Source organism: Condylura cristata, unplaced genomic scaffold (assembly GCF_000260355.1).
Source record: "Condylura cristata isolate star-nosed mole 26May11 unplaced genomic scaffold, ConCri1.0 scaffold00008, whole genome shotgun sequence".
Taxonomy (NCBI): Eukaryota; Metazoa; Chordata; class Mammalia; order Eulipotyphla; family Talpidae; genus Condylura; species Condylura cristata.
The window spans coordinates 4,422,823-4,440,630 of NW_004567109.1; the positions used below are offsets into that span (position 1 = coordinate 4,422,823).

The 17,808-nt window shown below is 58.6% G+C and overlaps 1 protein-coding gene across 1 annotated transcript; it reads right to left on the reverse strand.

Annotated features, from left to right (window-relative positions):
* Positions 1-2,122: 2,122 nt before the first annotated feature.
* LRRC38 (leucine rich repeat containing 38) lies at positions 2,123-17,801 on the reverse strand (the record flags this gene model as incomplete). Its single annotated transcript, XM_004678522.2, has 2 exons — positions 2,123-2,528; positions 17,249-17,801. Coding segments are annotated over 2 exons (807 nt in total), but the record flags the coding sequence as incomplete, so codon positions are not given.
* Between the last annotated feature and the right edge of the window lie 7 nt (positions 17,802-17,808).

The following is a 17,808-nucleotide window of genomic DNA, read 5'->3' on the forward strand; positions in this document are numbered from 1 at the left end:
GGGCAAGGCCACAGTGCCCAGACAACGGTCAAGCCACAGGGAGCACCGCAGCTGCGTCCGAGGGCTCCCGGGGACTTGCCTGGTCTGCACAGCTCCTACATGACGTTACTGCACCTAGAAGGTGGAGCCCACTGTGGAGGCCTCCTGCAGGCTGAGGCTGCCACCTCCCCAACTTCTCAGTGAGCCCGTAGGAGGTAGCCCCACTGAGCCTGGGCACACTCCTCCAGAGCTGATGGGGCTGGGGGCTCCAGGGTGTGAGCCAGGGTCCCCTCCAGGGGAAGGGAGGGAGAAAGACCAGAGGGAGTGCAAGAGTCGGAAAGTGGGGTGGAGGGAGCAGGTGAGAGGAGGAGGGTCAGCATTCAGCTCACAGCTGCCACGGCCCTCCCCTCATGACGGCAAATCTTCTGTGTCCACTGGACTGAGCTGTGGAGTGCCCAGATAGTTGGGTGAGTATTTCTGGTTGTGTCGGGGGCGGGGGTCCCAGTTGGCATGAGCAGTGTAGACTGAGTAGATGGCAATGTGGACAAGCAGCATGCAATTCTTGGGGGGCCAGAAGAGATGCAGGAAGCCAGCGAGAATTCACCTTCTCACTGCCTGAGTGCAGGAGCTGGGTCTTTGGCTTCCTGCCCCCCAGGCCTGCCGGCTCAGAGTGGAACAACCACCTGAGCCGGCAGCGGGCGGCGAGGCTTCCCCTCCCAAAGTCACGTGAGCTGGTTCCTCATAGTCCAGACAGAAAGCAGGGAAGGAATGGAGGGAGCGAGGGAAGGAAAGAGAGAGGAGAAGAAATAGGAAGGAAGGGAAGGAAGTCAGGCAGGAAAGAGCAGGAAGGAAAAAGAAACAGGCTAGACAGATGATACCTGGGGGGTCGCATCCACAGGCCCCCTCTTGGTTCTGTGTGTCTGGAGGGCCCCGGTACCCCACCCCCACTCGAGTCAGCTCCCCTGCCACAGGCCCCCATTTATTTCCTTCATGGTGCTCCCCACCACCCACCCTAACAGCTCTGTCAATCACGGTGCTCCCCACCACCCACCTTCACAGCTGTCAACCACTTTGCTTTATGCTCCCCCAAAACAATGCAAGAAGCAGCCCCCTCTGACCCACCCCAGCACTCCTGGCCTGGCACAGCCTCGGCACCCCAAGTGTCCTGTACAGCAAGAGGCACGGAGCCAAGCTGCGGGGAAACAGGACTATGTTTATGTGAGAAACAGCAGGGAGGGGTTCCCAGAAACACTCCAGGGACTTCTGGCCTGGTCGAGGTCTCAGTCCCCTGCGAGGCCCGACGCTGCTAAGTCAGGTCACCTTGTGCTCCATCACCAGCCCGTGACAGCACAGAGTCCACCTCCGGCAAACACCACCTGTCACAGCCTAGGCGGGTGTCAGGTCACCACACACACACCCAGAGGCCTCCGAGGGCAGTCAGAGGTCACGCCCGGTTTGTTTGTGTTTTGATTTTGTGGGTCCAGTGCAATGTGCTTGTTGGAACGCTGGCCTCCAGAAGGTTTGCTGCAAGTCCAAGAGGTGACCACGCAGAGGCTGCAGGTGTGGCTGGGTGGGGAGGGACGGGGTGAGGGGTGCAGGAAGGGACACGGCGCTCCGAGGGTCAGCCCACGGCTGTCGTGCAGACGGCCGTCCTTCCTCCACGCGTGGCTACCTCGGGATTGAGGACCCGGGTTTCAGCTCCCTCAGCAGAAGGTGTCCCAACCTGGTCGCCCTTGGGCGAGTTCCCTGCTGTTTCTTCAGGGCCACCTCAGCAGACATGGGTGTGTTCTCCCTCGGCAGAACGTCTCAAGGCGGCCGAAGCCCATTACTGAAGGGGCAAGAGCCCTGTCCCCGTGGAGAGTGAACTGAGCTCAGCCCCAACAGCTGATTGCTGCTGCCTCTGGGGGTGATGAGACATACCGGGCCTCCCAGTCTGGGTCTGAGAAATGGGCTGGCCAACACCCTGTTTGCAGTGGACAGCTGCCAGTCTTTATAGCCCCTGGGTGGATCTCGGCGGGCAGCCACGGAACCTGACGCAGCCACCTTCTCCCCAGGAGCACCTCAAACTGGAAGGCGGACCCTCCTCCAGGAAGTCTTCCTGGGTTGCTCCACGCCTCCTCGGAGTCTAAGCTCGGAGCTGGGCGGTCCCACCGGGGGCCCAGGGTGCCAGTCATGGAGCAGACATGGTTCTGGGCACTGATGGTGTCGATTCTTTTCCCTTCACAAACTTTCCCTCTCTTCTGGGAGGGAGCCACTGCCCAGGCTTCCGGAAAGCGAGGAACAGGAAGGGGCAGCTCAGTCGTCCTCATCCTCGTCTTCGTCCTCGGTGTCCTTGTTGGGTGTGCATCTCTGGAAACACTGCACCACGGTGGCCAGGAAGAAGCTGGAGATGATGGCGGCAATGGACACGGCCACGCCCGAGAAGATGATGATGAACAGGTCTGTGAGGGACAGGCTGAACTTGCACTCGCTGAAGCTGGCCTCCGACAGCTGGTGCAGGAAGACCCGCCTGTTCTCCATGGGCAGGGAGCACTGGATCTCATCGAGGCCTGAGGCAAGGGGGGGGGGGCAGAATGACACAAGGTTTAGGCTGTCCCCGGGGGTGGGTTCAGCAAGACCCTGCGGAGAGGGAAAGCAGGAGCAGCCCCCCAAGTCAAGAGGGGCATGAAGTTGATGTGCATGAAATGAAAACTGTTTAAAATGCTTCAGGGTAATCGCCAGGGCACAGACCTGGAGGTCTCAATGCAGCCCTGCTCCAGAGGCATGGTGTGCCTGGGCTTTGACTCCCCTGAGATTGCAATGAGCGGGCAGCCGCATCCACCTGGCAACGCCCGCCTGGTGGGCAGGCCCCGGGGAGGCGCAGTGCCAGCACCAATGCCCTCCATTTTGCAGGCCACCTAAATCCAGGGCCGCTCCCCGGGGCCCCCACAGCCCTCAGGACAAAAAGGAACCAAGGCTGTCCCGAAGTCGGGGTGCCCTCGACACACCTCACGGAGTAGCTCATTTCTCCCCTGCAAAGAGCAGCTAATTGCACCGCAATGCTGTGACACCCTTCGGGGTTTGTTTGTGTATCTTCCCTTCGCCAGCTCAGAAGCGGAAGATGGAGGACGAGAGCTTGGGCCTCCTCTCGCCTTCCCGCCAGGCCCAGCTCTTAAGCAATCTGCCGCCAACCACAGAGGCGCCCCTCGCCAGGGGAAATGTTGCCTAGCAACCCGACTCCCACCCCTCCTCTCCCTGCTCAGAGGCTACTTTATAGATCTAAGGATTTAGCTGGACGGAAGCTCTGCAGGTTTCTCCAGTTTATACCTGACTGTAGGTTTCCACTGTTGCTTTCTCTTAAAAAAGCCAAAGATTTTGCTTCCTTGGCCTGAGTCTTTTCAATGCATTGGAGCAGGAGAGCTGTAGGACAGAAGGCTATCAAGGTTCGCTTGCAGACGCTGTTTTCTCCAATGGAAAAGTGGAAAAATTAATTGGCCTGATTCTCCCTCAACCTTCCTGCCCCACCCCTCCAGAGAAAGATGTTATGAAATAAGCAAGAAGGACACCGTTGAATCACAGGCAGTCCCCACATCCAAGATAAGATTTGCAATCTTCATTATTTACCGTGGGGAACTTTCTAGAAGTCCCATTCTTCAATGTACTGTATTAACTGATAATCAACCATAACAAAACAACACAAGCCCGCTGGGCCTGGCATTTCAGCCCAGCCTGTGCTGACCCCGGCTCGCCAAGCTGATTCTGATTTCTATAACAGTCTTTGTGCCTTGAGATGAGGGTTGACATTTCTACTAAGCGGCCCTTTTAGAAAATGTCACCTCACCTTTTTCCGTGGCGAGAGGAAAGGGGCTTACTTGAAAAACACCGCAGACAAGCCCACCATGGCTGGGAGACTCTGGACCCACGCTCAATAAGACCCGCTCGATAAGACACGCTGGCTTAATGAGTTTTTGTAGTTCACAAAGAGCAGAGAAATCAAAAGTGCGGACAAAGAAAATCAGTGAGCGTGGGGAAAATGGAGTTAAATCAGGCTTTGTCCTGCCCTCCTGCCGCTGGCTCTGTGGTGGCACCTGAGGGCTCGCACCCCTCCTGCGTTGTGTGGGCATGGGCATATGCACCTGGCATTGTGGGCCCTGGGCTGGGAAGCCAGAGAGCGTGGGCGGCATGTGTCAGTGCAGACACCTGCCCCGGGAGGGGGTGTCACTCCGAGGCTGGGGCATTCAACGTCTCCCTGCTGGCTGGTCTGTTCCCCATTCAGCATTAGAGGCCTGTAGAAATCTCCGAAGACTCCAAAATTCTCTGTCTGTGAGAACCGACAGTGAACCTATACCCGGTCTGGGAGGTTGCACAACCGTGGGCCAGAGAGGGAGAGTCTTGTGAGGCTGACTGCAGAACTCAGGAGTTGGAGGTGACCTGGCTGTGGGGAACCCTCTTCTCTCCTGCTAGGCCTCACTGCATGCCGTTTCATATCCTTGACACTGTTGGCATGTGGGCTCAAAGAAGTGCTCGGTGGGGTGGGGGACGGTGGGCTGCTCAGAGCACGCGCTGTGCCTGGGAGAGGTCAGCAGAGTCACCCTCGTGAAGGCCCCAAGTGCCTCCAGTGTTACTGTCCCCGGGAGGGAGTCTGGAAGGGAACGAGCTCCTTAGTGGAGAACCTCAGCTTTAGACTGAAATGCTTACCTAAGAAGGCTACTGTGTAATGTTACAGGGCAGGGAGAGGGGCACCCCAGGGCCCCAAAACCTGCCCGCTCTAAATAGGTTCTGCATACGCCACATCAAGATAAAGTTCCTGTAATGAAAAGGAACTTTAATACAGTGAGTGTGTAATACAGAAAAGGCAAAAGAATAGAGTTTCTAAATCAAACACCTGAAGTGACCCCCCCCCACGTGGGTAAAAGTCCCCTCAACAGGGATTGGCCCAGAGCAAGGCCCAGAAGCCAGACCCAAGTCTAAAGCACTTTCTAGCGGGGACATATAGAAAAGGGTCAGAAATGGCCAGACAAGGACCCTCCTTGGTGGTGCAGTGGGTTAAAGCCCGGCACTTCAAGCTGGCCGTAGCCGCCTCGGTGCGAGTTCAATCCCCAGCCCCAGAGGTGACCCAGATGGCGCGGCAGACCTCCCCTGTCTCCCCACTGCTCCCCTCAGCAGTATACCTCATCAATCTGCCTGTTCTGCTCCCCACTCTGTCTCTCATGAATCATCTTACCGCCCCTACACCTCTGGGCTGTACCCCAGTTTTGTGTGCAGAAATCAATAAATCCTTAAAAAAAAAAAAAAAAGAAAGAAATGGCCAGACAAGTCTGGGAGGAAAAGAGCAAATCAAAATCAAGGTAAACCTGCTGCCATCATTCTGCAGTATCAGAACACCGATGCTCCATAAATGCTCCCCGCTCCTCAGTGCGCAGGCCCCAGCTAGGCCGTGGATGAGGCGTGGAAGCGGCGGGGGCTCCCACCGAGCCAGGGAACCCGGGTCCTTCTGCTCACACCCAGCTCCTCTGCGGCCTTCCCGGAGCAGCCACGCTGTGCCCTGTGGGACCGTCCTTCCCTTCCAGCCGAACGCCGGTCTTGGGCGCCCCCTGTTGACGGACGCTTGGGTGGTGTCCGAGCTCTGGCTGCTGTGAAGTCTGTCTAGAAGCTTCTGTTGGAGTCAGTGTTGCAGTTCTTTGGTGTAAATGCCCAGAGCGGAGTCGCTGGATCGTGGGGACCGTCCGAGTTTAATCTGAGATGGGGCCCTGCGGCTCCCAGTGGTGGCTGCAGTCTGCGCTGGGTGTCCTGTGTCCCCCCGGAACTTCCCCACACTAATCACTGTACATGAAAAATATTAATGCCCCCCGTGTGTGTGAATTGGTAACTTGTTTTTCTGTGGCTCTGATTTGCGCTTCTGTCACCATTCGTGAGGCTGAGCTTTTTTTCCCCACGCTCATTGATCTGCTCTTTTTTATTTTTTTCAAGATTTATTTTATTCATTTATGCATACAAGAACAGGCCAGAGGTGCGGGGGGTGAGAAGAGTCACCGGGGACAGAGTGGGGAGCAGAACAGGCAGACCTACCGAAATGCACTGCTGAGGGGAGCAGCGGGCAGGACAGGAGAGGTCTGCTGCGCCCGGTGGGTCACTCCCTGGCTGGGGATTGACTTCATGCTGCAGTGGCTGGAGATTGCTTGACAGCGCTGAGACTTTAAGCCCTGACCACCAGGGAGGCCCTTTTCCTCCCTGTGAAATGAAGGCCATGGTCCCCTGAAGAGCCCCGGGGGTGACATTTCACCAAGGATCGGCAGTCACTTTGCAAAGGGCCGGTCCTAAATCACTTCAGCAATCTGAGCAAGGCTGGGAAGGTTCAGGGGGCTGTCGCGATGGCAGGCTGGGTTCTGAGAGAAGGAACAGGCATCTCTCCCAGTTTGGGGTCGCCCAGCCACCTGCTGCTTCCTGCGCCTCATCCACTGGAAAGTGGGTGCCACCAGCGTGGGGGGGGGGCTGCATTTTTGAGTACCTGTGTGCTCACGAGCGCCCTTTGCACTGGGGTTTAGCGCTTCCCTTCCCCCACCACTGGCAGGGGCCGTATTCCACCTCACAGCTGAGAAATGAGCGTTAGGAATCCTGGCCACTCACCAACGATGCCATGGTGAAGCTACAATACAAACCATGTACTCAGTTTGGTTTTCCTCCAAAGACGGCTTGTGTGATGCTGGAGGAAGTAAAGTCCCTGGCCCCATAATCCAAAGCGAAACCCATGGGAAGGAAGATGTGTGACTGAGAGGGTCGGGTAGCTCTTGCTTCGCTTGCCCAGAAAAGGGACTGAAGGCCCAGTCCGCGCTCAGAAGTGGCACAATGAAGGAAACCCTGAGTCCTGGGGGTCACTGGGGACCCCCAGGCAGCCTCCTGGGTTAGAACAGCCCCTGTGTGTGCAGGTGCTAGAGGGCCTCACTGCAGGGTCCTGAAAGTGCATGAAGAAGTCACAAATGAGGCCTCCCTGGTGATGCAAGGGGTTCAGCCTCAGCACTCTGAAGCAACATGAGTTCCATCTCCACCAGGGCGTGGTAGACCTCCCCTGTCTCCCCGCTGCTCCCCTCGGCAGTGGATTTCAGTAGGTCCGCCTGTTCTGCTCCCTGCTCTGTCTCTGGGAAATCCTCTCAGCCTCCACACCTCTGGCCTGCACCACAGCTCTTGTGTGCATAAATAAATCAATCTTTTCTTTTTATAAAAGGGTTTAAAAAAAAAAAAAGGTGGCAAATGGCACCCTGAGCCACACTTGGGCTGCAGCCGGCCAGAGCGCCTCTCCTCCTCCAGGACTCGGTCAGAAGGGACAGGCCACCTTCCTGGCCAGGGTGGCTGCACACCCCACCGCTCCATGCTCGGGGCTCTCTCCCGTTGACAGATGACTTCTCCCCAGCTGCTGACACCTGAGCTGGGGGGAGGAAGGCGCTGTCCTTCTCCTGGTGACACCGGATGGAAGATTGAGATTGATCTCTCCCCCTTGCCAACAAAGGGCTCTGGCCAAGGCCCTGGGGCTTTACCCTGCTCTGGGCTCCTGGCACCTGTGGGAGCAGATCAATGACAGGCCAACATTGTCATTAAAATAGTGCTTTATTTTCCTAATTCCACTTATTATGCAAAGCCTGAGACATCAGAAATAAACAAAAGTGAGGAGCATAAAAGCGCCCATAAACATAGCTCCTGACTTTCTAGATTTTTTTCTGTGGGTCCTTACCCCTCCTGCCCCCCATCCTCTCCGCTCCACCCCCCAGCCCAGGCATAAATCCTCCAAAGAGAAATCTATTCCCCCATGTTGAACAACCGAGCTGGGGTATTTCCCACCCACTCTAGGAAGGTCCGAGAACTTCAGCTGGCTCCTGGGCTCTGACCTTGGGGATGACTCCACGCTGCTCTGCCCAGCTGGGCACACGCCCTCCATTATTTACTCAAGACACCTCCCTGGGCCTGAAGTTGGGGTGAGAGACCCTAAACTTGCGCCACCCTGTGTTGTCACTGTTCCATCTCGGCTAATCTGAAGGGCCAAAAAGAGCAGCGGCTGGTGGAGTTTGCTTCCTCGGGTCCCCAGTAGAGCTGAACTTGGTGGGGGTTGCTCACTGGTCCCTGGAACTGTTCCCCAGCGGCCTGCCCAAGATCTGTGCCAAGAGCTTTGCCGGCCTTACTGGGAAGCAAGAAGGTGGGAGACCAAGCAGGCCGGAGGGAGCGGGTGACCTACCCCACCCAACCCGGTGCAGGCGGTTGGCTCGCAGGGGAGGCGCCCTGCCCACACCCGGGAGGAAGGACCCAGAGAAGGTTCTCCAGGGACCACTGTTCACCACTCGGCCAGAGTGCCCGCCGCAGTCCCTCTCTCTGCTCACTGCCCTCAGAGGGCCCAGCTGGGCCAGCGGCCTGTGCTCCGCACCCACAGGACTGCCGCACAGAAGCAGTTTAAGTCCTTTCGCGTCTCTAGCTGACTCTGCACCCGGTTGCGGGCAAGGGCCTCTGCCATCTCTCAGGCCCCACTCTCCCCGCCCCGCTGTGGTCAGTGAGAGTTCAGAGCAGCTGGGCTCCTGTCTCAGGGGCCCTGGCTCCCTGTTCAGCGCTCTGTGGGCATGGGGTTCCCGGAGAAGTCGTATGCGTGCCCCCAGGGCCCCCCTGCAGCCACCTGGTGCTGCAGAGGAAGGGGGCGCCCCGAGATGGCCCTGCAGGGCTTGCTCATGCTCCCAGGGAGGGGTGGGGAGCTGCCACTCTGATCTCTCATGGTGCTGACCTTTGTCCTTCGCCATCACTTTCATTAAACAGAGACTTGGGGGGGGGGTTCCCCGCGTCCTCCCCTCTCAGCCAGCAAACACTTCACCTGATGAAATAGCAGCTGATTTCTCCTCCAGGAGGATGGCTCAGCAGCGGGCAGTCCAGGCTACTACTTGGTCCTGGCTCCCCAGAGCGGGGCCTAGGGAAGGGGACACACAGTAGGATGGTCCAGTGTCACGGTTGTGACTCGTGTCTGCTGCCTCTGACGTCAAAGCCGGTCCCTCAACCTGCCCTCCCCTGGTAAGAAGTGAACAGGGAAAGCTGACGCCTGTGTCCCCTGGGAGGTGCCAAGTGTTGCTGCCAACGCCATGCCACAGTGCCATCACCATTAGCGCCATCGTCTGGGGAGGCACCACCATTGCCTCCGCCTCCCCCACCCCGCCACCCCCACCCTGCCTGGACCCTGCTGTCCTCCCTTCCCCCACATGAGGTCTGCCTCGCTCTGGGCTTCCAGAGGGTAGATTAGAGAACCCTATAATCTAAGCTTCTCTGAGTCGTCTGGAACATTCGTTTGAAGAGGGAACATGTTCTCAGCACCTGGAGTCAAATTTGCTTTCACGGGTGTTGGGTCTGCTCTGGTTTCTGTGAACTCGTTCAAGTCCTCTTGACTCACAGCTGTCACGAAGTGTGGCCCTGAGTCTCCAGCCGGGGCTCTGGCCCCAAGAGGATGGACTCATCGCCAAGGGGCCTTGGCTTTTGATAGTGTAACTTGTTGGATCCAGGAAAAAGGGGGGTTCCAGGTTCCCTGCCCCACCCAAAAGAGGGCAGAGCTGACGACAGAAGAGAAGACTCTGGAGAGCAGACTGAAGAGGACGGAAGCAGGATGGGGGGGCCTCTGGCCTCTGTGGCTATCACCTGTGGCCTTGATCATGGAATGCAGAAGCCCCAGAGAGCATGGGCCCGGGCACCAGGTGCCGGAAAGTGGACACCCGGAGTGTGGGGTGCACACCTGTGTATGTGGGCGCGCCTGGCCTGCAGGTAGGGCAGAGGACACACAGCATGGCTGGAGAAGAGGGAAGGCTGCGGGGCGATGTGAGGGCGAGCACCAGAGAGAGCCCAGAGAAAGAACACAGAGATTCATGGGGGCTGGGAGGCGAGGTGGCCCGCCTGCCTCCCAGACCCCTGCCTGGCCCGTGCCAGCCCCTCCTGGTGTGCCTAGAACCTGGTTCCTGAGAGCATTAAAGCCTGAAAAACCTACCAAGACGCTCCATGGGCCTCCCGAATCCATAGCCAAGCTGCCCAGAGCCTGCTGGCACCCCAGGGAGCCACAGAAGGGCGTGGCCTGGCTCCAGGAGAGCTGGACGCTCGCAGGACGTATTTAGAAGCGGAGCAGGTGCTGGCGACTGGTTTCCTACAACGAGCTGGCCTGAGCAGGGAGAGCCCGATCTGGACAGGACGGCTCGGAGCTTTCGCTTTCTTTTTTGGCAACCCGGTTGAGCTTCGTTTTTAAGCTCTGGGAAGAAGCCTGAGTTGGGGGCTGGGAGGGAGCCGTGGACTGCTCTGGCGTGGAGGCTGCACAGCCACAGCGTCCCAAGCACACTGCCCTCTGCTTAGAGATGTCCTGCTGTGACCAGCAAGACCAGGGCTGCTCTTCTCCAGGCTGTGTGCGGGGTAAAGCGCAGCACCAGAAGCTAAAGCCCCTGCAGCCTGAGTTTGCTCCCCACCCCGGAGCTGACCCACATGGCGGCAGACCTCTCCTGACCTGCCCGCTGCTCCCCTCAGGAGTGCACTTCATCAGTCGGCCGTCAGCCTGTTCTGCTTCCCACTCTGTCTCGGGTGAATCTGTTTTTGTATGTCTGGCCTGTACCCCAGTTCTGTGTGCATAAAAAAAATCCTAATAAAAACAACAACCTGGGGCAGTACGTCCAAGCTCAGGGCTCAGGGCTTCTGACGTGACCCATGTGCTGTGGTCACTTCTCACACACAGTATTAAGCAGTTATGTTTCAAAACAGGCAGCGTCTCCTGGGTGTCTTGGGAAAGGCAATGTAATTCTTTCTACCACTTTGGGGGCACCCCTTGATTTGAAGGAGCACTCCCAGGGGGCGGGGCCTGTGGCAAGGGACCACCTGGGAGACCTTTGCTGGGAATTGGGGGTGAGTGACTTGGGGAGCCTCTGGCTGGGAGGCGGGCTTGGGGGGGTTGGCACAGAGGCTTCCAGAACCAGAGCTTGAGGGCCTTTGGTCCCTGGCGAGGGCTGTAAAGCTGTTGGGGACACAACCACCCAGTCTTGGGCCCGCGGGCTGGTGTCCACACTGCTTCTGGAGCACATGAGCTCCAGCTTCTCCTCCTGCTCTACCTCCTCTGCGCACCCCACCTGCTCCCCCAAACCATCTGAGCTCACCACTTGAGAGCGCGAAGGTGACTCAAAGGTGATGACGGGCTCTGAGAACCTGCCTGTGAACCCAAGTGGCCTGCAGCTCCCTCGAGCTCCGCCCTTGGCACGTCCCCCGAAACCAGCAGAAGGCAGAGCAGCCGGGTGCCAGGGCCTCCTTGCCTGGCAGCCTCTGCAGGAGGAGCAGGCTGCGGGGCGCTCTGGGAGAGCAGCGCCGGGCAGGCAGGTCGCTGGGGTGGCCGCGCGGTGGCTGTGTGACCTGTGGACAGGCCTTACCTGTCTGTCTGCACGTCTGTGACTTAGATCCAGGAGAAGTGGAGGACACTGCACTTTGAGTGTCATCACCTGCATGACATCGCTTGAGGTCAAAGGGCAGCAGCTACCACCTGTGTTTGGCACAGGGCACTGACCTGCCATCAGGGCAGAAGTGACCAGAAGCACGGTCACTTGCAGTGCCCAGAAGGCAAGCGGCTGAGGGGACTTAACCTCTGGGCATCAGTGTAGCCAAATGACGGAGCCACACCCCCAGGGGCACCCTAGAAGGCCTGGCAGGAAGGCCTGACACTGTCCCAAGGTGCTGGCCACACGGTCACCTTTGACTTCCTTGATAGGTGAGTGACACGAATGTGGCATTTTCAAAAACAGCCAGTGCTGGAGACAGAGAAGCAGGACCAAGCCGGGCTCGCAGGGGCCACAGGCCAGAACACGCTGCCTCGGTCCGCGTGCAGCAGACCCTGTCCCAGATGCGGCCTGTGGTGCGTGAAAGCTGACCGCCCCCTCCCGGGGCCTGGATGTGGAGGCGCTGAGAGAGGTGACACCCGGTGATGCAACTCGAATTAAGGGTCAAGTTAAAGCCGCAGCAGCCAGGGGCAGCTAGGGCAGGAGGGCCCGAGCCCTCATGCGACCTCCGCCAGGAACAGGATTCTCTCAGGGTTACAAACACACAAAACTGGGACCCACCCTTGGGATCCAATCCAGGCCGTAAGGAGATGTCTAATTTTGCTTATCAAATTGGAGCTAATTTTTTAAAAAGATTTATTTATGTATGCACACAGAACTGGGGTACGGGCCGGAGGTGTGGTGGGTGAGAGGACTCACTAGAGACAGAGTGGGGAGCAGAACAGGCGGATCAATGAAGCACACTGCTGAGGGGAGCAGAGGGCGGGTCAGGAGAGGTCTGCTGCACCACGTGGGTCGCAGCCTGGTAGGGGATCGAACTTGTGCCGCAGTGGCTTCGCAGAACTTCATAAGGTGGTGCTTTAACCCACTGCATCACCAGGGAGAGCCCAGAAGCTTTTTTTTTTTTTAAAGATTTATTTATTTGTGCATACAGAACTGGGGTGCAGGCCAGAGGTGCAGAGGCGGTGAGAGGATTCACCAGAGACGGAGTGTGGAACAGAACAGGCAGGTGGACGAAGTACACTGCTGAGGGGAGCAGTGGGCGGGTCAGGAGAGGTCTGCCGCGCCATGTGGTCACCTCCGGGGCAGGCGGGGATCGAACTCATGCGGAAGTGGCTTAAGCTTCTCAGTGCCGTGCTTTAACCCGCTGCGCCACCAGGGAGGGCCCGGAAGCTATTTTTTATGGCAGCGATGGATTAAGCTTAGGGGTCGGGGGTGAGACAGAGACTCGTCACCAGAGGAGCCAGCACCCTGGTGGATAAGCAGGCAAAACTGTGTCCAGAAGTTTCCAGGAGCCCTCCACTCTGACCTGGGCCTCCATCTGGAAGAATACACCCCAGGGAAATAACCAGAGGCTCCCACAAACTTCGCAGGTCTCAACCTCGTGTGTGTACAGGAATCAAACAAGCCACATTCCCAACTGCAGCAGCTTCAGTCACCTGCCCCGGGAAGAGACCATGGGTCTCAAAGACCCACAATGACAGGAAAGTCCCGACTCAATTAGAAGAAAAAAAAGCAGTAATAAAATGTAAATGTAAAACAAAAACACAACAGCTATTTATGTAAAAATAGAGGTGTGCCTAAGAATAAAACGGGGAGATACAGCAAAGTTCAGTAGTGGGGAGATGATTCTGGGCAGTTTCATTTTCTTCTGAGGTGTATTTGCATTTTCCAGTTCTAGTTTTAGTTTATAATCGGGAAGTAAAACTGCTTCTACTTTTCAAGAAAGAGAAACAGTCACCTCGGAGTCTCCCGGCTGAGGGTCCAGGGGCCTCCAGGGGAGCGCCAGCTGTTGTCTGTCCCTCTGGCTGAGCAATTGCTTGTGTCTTCAGTCTGACAAGTCCCCGCCCCCACAAATAGGGAAGGCGGGTCACTGGGGTGGGGGGCAGGGTCCCCCAGTGATTTGGGCCTGGCAGAGGCGAGCTGGTGATGAGTCTGAGCCAACACCTCACCTGCGCCCGTCCCCCGCCACCCCCGGGCTGGGGCGGGTCCTCAAAGGTTCAATATCCCAAGGTCAACAGTGGCCCTTCTCCAGGAGGCTGTCCCCACCCAGGGGTCCCCAGTTCACTGACCCAAAGGGGCACAGGTGACCCTGTTTCATTTTGCCCACTTCACCGCTCCCCCCAGTCCGCCGCACCCTAAAGCCCTGGTGAAGGTCTCAGGTGAGGCACCAGCTGGCCTCCTCCGGGTGCCGGGGCTGTGCCCTGCAGACCCTGTGGCCCTGGCTAAAACAGGAGGTGAAAGAGGGTCCCCAGCATTCAGCCTCTCACTGGGGAGCTGAGACAGCCATTGTCGCTCTGCACCTCGGGAAGCCAGGAAAGCCGGGCCTGGCCTGGCTACGGGCCCCAAACCTGGGAGCCTTTCCTCGATGCGGCCCCAGGAGCCAGGCAGGGGACCTGGGACATGTCCTGTGAGCTCAGGAGCCTAAAAGTCCCCTGTCCATGCCTTTGTTCACCAAAGAAAATTTGCGACGCAGGGGAGCACGCAGCTAGCTCATGACCTCACACGGCCTTTCCCAGCGAAAGCCCCCCAGTTCTCAATCCTCGATGTGTGCACTGTGAGACCCTGGGGTGAGGGGGTCTGGGGTATTAAAAACTCGCCCCTGGTTCCTTACCCAGGCACTCGCTCCGCAGGGCCTAGGCATCTGCATTCCAAGCAAGTTTCTTGGGCACCAATCAGTGTTTCCAGGTCCTAACTTCAGTGAAAGCGAAGACGAGGCCAGACGCCAGCTTTAAAGGTCACTGCGTGCTGAGAATGGGGTTCCCCTATGGCTCCCCTGACTCCCAGACCCCCCACTCTCTCCCTCTCGACTCCCGCTGCCCACCAGCAAGATTCCCCAAGTCTCTGGCCTCTGGGTCTAGAGCCCCTCCCCCTGGCCGCGGAACCTGGCTGTCCCCAAGGTGAGCCCCGTCCCAAAGCGCCAGGCGCCCCGAGTCTTAATGGGGAACCACTGGACCAGGTGCAGAATCCAGGGCTGGAAAGAGGTCAGCCCAGAGCTGGGGTGGGGGGCGCACTGGGGATTCTCCGACCGTGAGAATCAGGGGTGTCGTCGGACACTCCTGAAAGCAAGATGTGGTGGCAGAACTGTGCAAACCGCTTTGCTTTGTGCAGCCTCTGGTGGGCGCTGGGGCCTGCCAGACTCGCTGGTGAGTGACCAGGTGTGCAGTGCTGCGGGCGGCTCAAGGTCCCTGCCTCAGCTCCGTGGCATCTCTGGGCAGGAGGCCACGGGAGGTGAGAGGAAGGAAAGGGAGCTGGCACCCCTTTGCCCCTCATTTTGAACCCCCTCCACAGGAGAGCCCGGCACCTCCCTGCCGGGAAGCCCGGGGTGCACATTCCAGGAGGCTGCTTCCCCTTGGTGGAGGAGGGTGGTCAGCGGGGTGGGAGCTGGGAGCCACTTGGTCCCAGGCCGCCCCCCACTGTTTTCAACCTGGGTCACCTCTAGACGCTGGCCACCCCTCTGGCCTTCCATAAAGTGGGCGGTAACAGCAGCATCGAGGGGGCTCAAATTACTTTGGTGTAGGGGCCCAGATTCTTTTAAAGACACACAGTTGTTCATGTCTGTGTCTACAAGATATTTACCCTTTAATCTGTTAGGCCCTGCACCTTATCAACAGCTCTCCCCACCCCCCCAACAGCCCCAGCAAGTGGGGGTTAGTGTGAAGGTCTCGAAGCCAGGTCTGCAGAAGCCTTGGCCACGGCTCTGCTGTCTCTATGAAAATTTCAGCAGGGGGCCTCTGACACCCCCCCACACACACACACAAACACCTAGGTGCACATGGCACACGTCGCCCTTCAAAGATGATCTCTTCAAACCTGACGGCAAACACATTGTGGGGGCCTGAGGTTAGGGGCAGGGAAACCGAGGCTCGGAGAAGCCAGGGCTCACCTCGGCTCATAGGTCTGCGTCCCAGTGGGAAGTCAGCTCTCACATGGGGCCGGCTCTGGTTCACACCTGCAGGGACACGGCTCTGGCCACACTACGTGGCACAGGCCACTCCCTCCGCCAGGGGGTGCTGCAAGCCCTGGCCCTCAAGCTGCCTCTCCCAGCATGGCCCAGCGTGGCCCCGAGTGGCCCCAAGTAGGACCAGGCCACTCTGGCCCTGCCCACACTCCTCCACCCATACTCACAGACATTGGGAGGAACAAGTGTGTTCATCCGGGACTTGACATTCACCCATGTTACCTGGTTCAGACCCTGACAACTACAAGGTCATGGACCATGAGGTAGCCCCAGTTTCACACATGGGCAAGATGAGACTCAGAGAGGTGAAGCGACCCACCCAGAGTCACCCAGTTTTTAAGCAGTACTCAAACCTACATTTTCAGACTCCAAATCCAGGGTTTTGTAAAGACCCCAGAGGTCAACGCAAGTACTTCAGAGCTGAGGAGGCTCAGACCCAGACTGGGTGCATGCCATGTTCAAGGTCACAGACATCCGGGACAGACAGACCTGAGTCTGAAAGCTGCAGCCTCCGGCCCAGAATACCTGGCCCTCATGCGGATGACGGGGGAGCCAATTATACCAACTCAACTGACAATGGGGGCTCACGCCAGCCCACCTGAAGGTGAAGGCAGGGCAGTCAGAATGCATATCTCACACTGCACCAGCACATCCTTCTCCAGGACAATCCCCTGCTGGGACCCCGGACCCTCCCAGGGAGCCAGGCAGGTGCATAGAGGCAAAGCTGGACGTTTGGGAGCTGCTCAGGTGGTAGAGTCAGCCTGGGCCAGCAGGGCCAGCTGAGGGCGGGGGCTGCTGTGGGGTGATGCCCCGAGACTGGGTCGTGCTTAGTAGCAGAACCAGCGAGGTATGGATGAGCAGCGTCCTCAAAAACTTCATACATGGAAGACAAGACACACCAAAGCTGTCTGCATCTGTGCCACCGTGTATAGTGATTGGGACAGCTCTGGTTTCTAGTGTGTCGCGCCCTTGGGGGCAAGGTGGGAGGCAGAAGCTGGCTGAGAGGCCCCTGCTGGATGCCACACACACAGGCTCACCAGTGCAAGACGGGAAGGGCATTGTCCTGATCCCCACCGGAGCCTCACCCCGCTGATGGGGTCCTCCCGTGTGTCGTTCCCACTGGTCCTCACCTCACCGGGACCTTAACCACTGTGCCTGGTGTTCCCATCTGCCATGTGGGTACGTGTGTCCTGGCCACTGTTGAGAGCGTCCACCAGGAAGGCAGAGGGTATGCCAGCCGAAGGTTTTTACCCAGCTACTCACATCTGGGCTGCAAAGACAGAACTACTGGACCACTGGCACCACGTCGCTGCCACCACACCACCAGGAATATTCCTCACCCCTCTAGACAGAGGCGCAGACTCACAGCCGAGACCTGAGACCCACTCGGGGTTCTCGAAACTGCCTGAGTGGGAGGTGGAGGGGGAAGGGGCTGAGCTGTCTGGCACAGCAGGGCGCCTCCCGCTTTAGGGGGCAATAAATAACCTGCCTCCACCTTTCTAGCATCCAACGCCCCATGAGTTGATGGGTCACAGGTGACCCACAAATACCCAGTACGGAACTCTAGAAAGTGAGTTATGGGTGGGGGGCACAGCTTCAGAGCCCACAAACTCCAGACGCTGCCACCCATGCCCCTCCACCCCCTTCCCCAACAGAGTCCCAGGAAAAGTTCAGGCTGGGCAGCCGGCTCGCTGGGCAGTCAGTTGACCCAGCGCACCCCAGCCCCTCCTCCTCCAGGTCCCCTCCCCGGCGGGGGCCTCTCCCGGCCCTTTGTCCTCCAGCCCTGCGGTCACCTCACCTTTGGGCAGCTTGGACTCGTTCTCCTGAATCCAGGAGAAGAGGTGGGCGAAGTCACAGTCGCAAAGCCAAGGGTTCCCGTCCAGGCGCAGGGTGCGGAGCGCGGGCAGCGTCGCCAGGGTCGCCACGCTGAGGCTGCGCAGGTTGTTGCCGTTGAGCTCCAGCACCTGCAGCGACTCCAGGCTCTCGAAAGCGGCCTCGTGCACGCCGGCCAGGTTGTTGTTGGCCAGGCTCAGCCTGACCAGCCTGCCGGCCGAGCGGAAGGCGCCGGCGCCCAGCTGGGTCAGGTTGTTGTAGCTGAGGTCGAGGAAGGCGAGCTTGGCCGAGCCGCTGAACGTGCCCTCCTCCAGCGAGCGCAGCGAGTTGTTCCTGAAGTCCAAGTAGACCAGGTCGCCGTAGAAGATGAAGAAGTCCTCGGGGATGCGCTGGATGCGGTTGCCGGCCACCAGCAGCTTGCGCACGTCCAGCGGGAAAGGGTCCGGCACGCTGGGCAGCCCGCGGTCGCGGCAGTCCACGGTGTGCGGGTCGGTGCAGGCACAGCCCGCGGGGCACGCGCGCCCG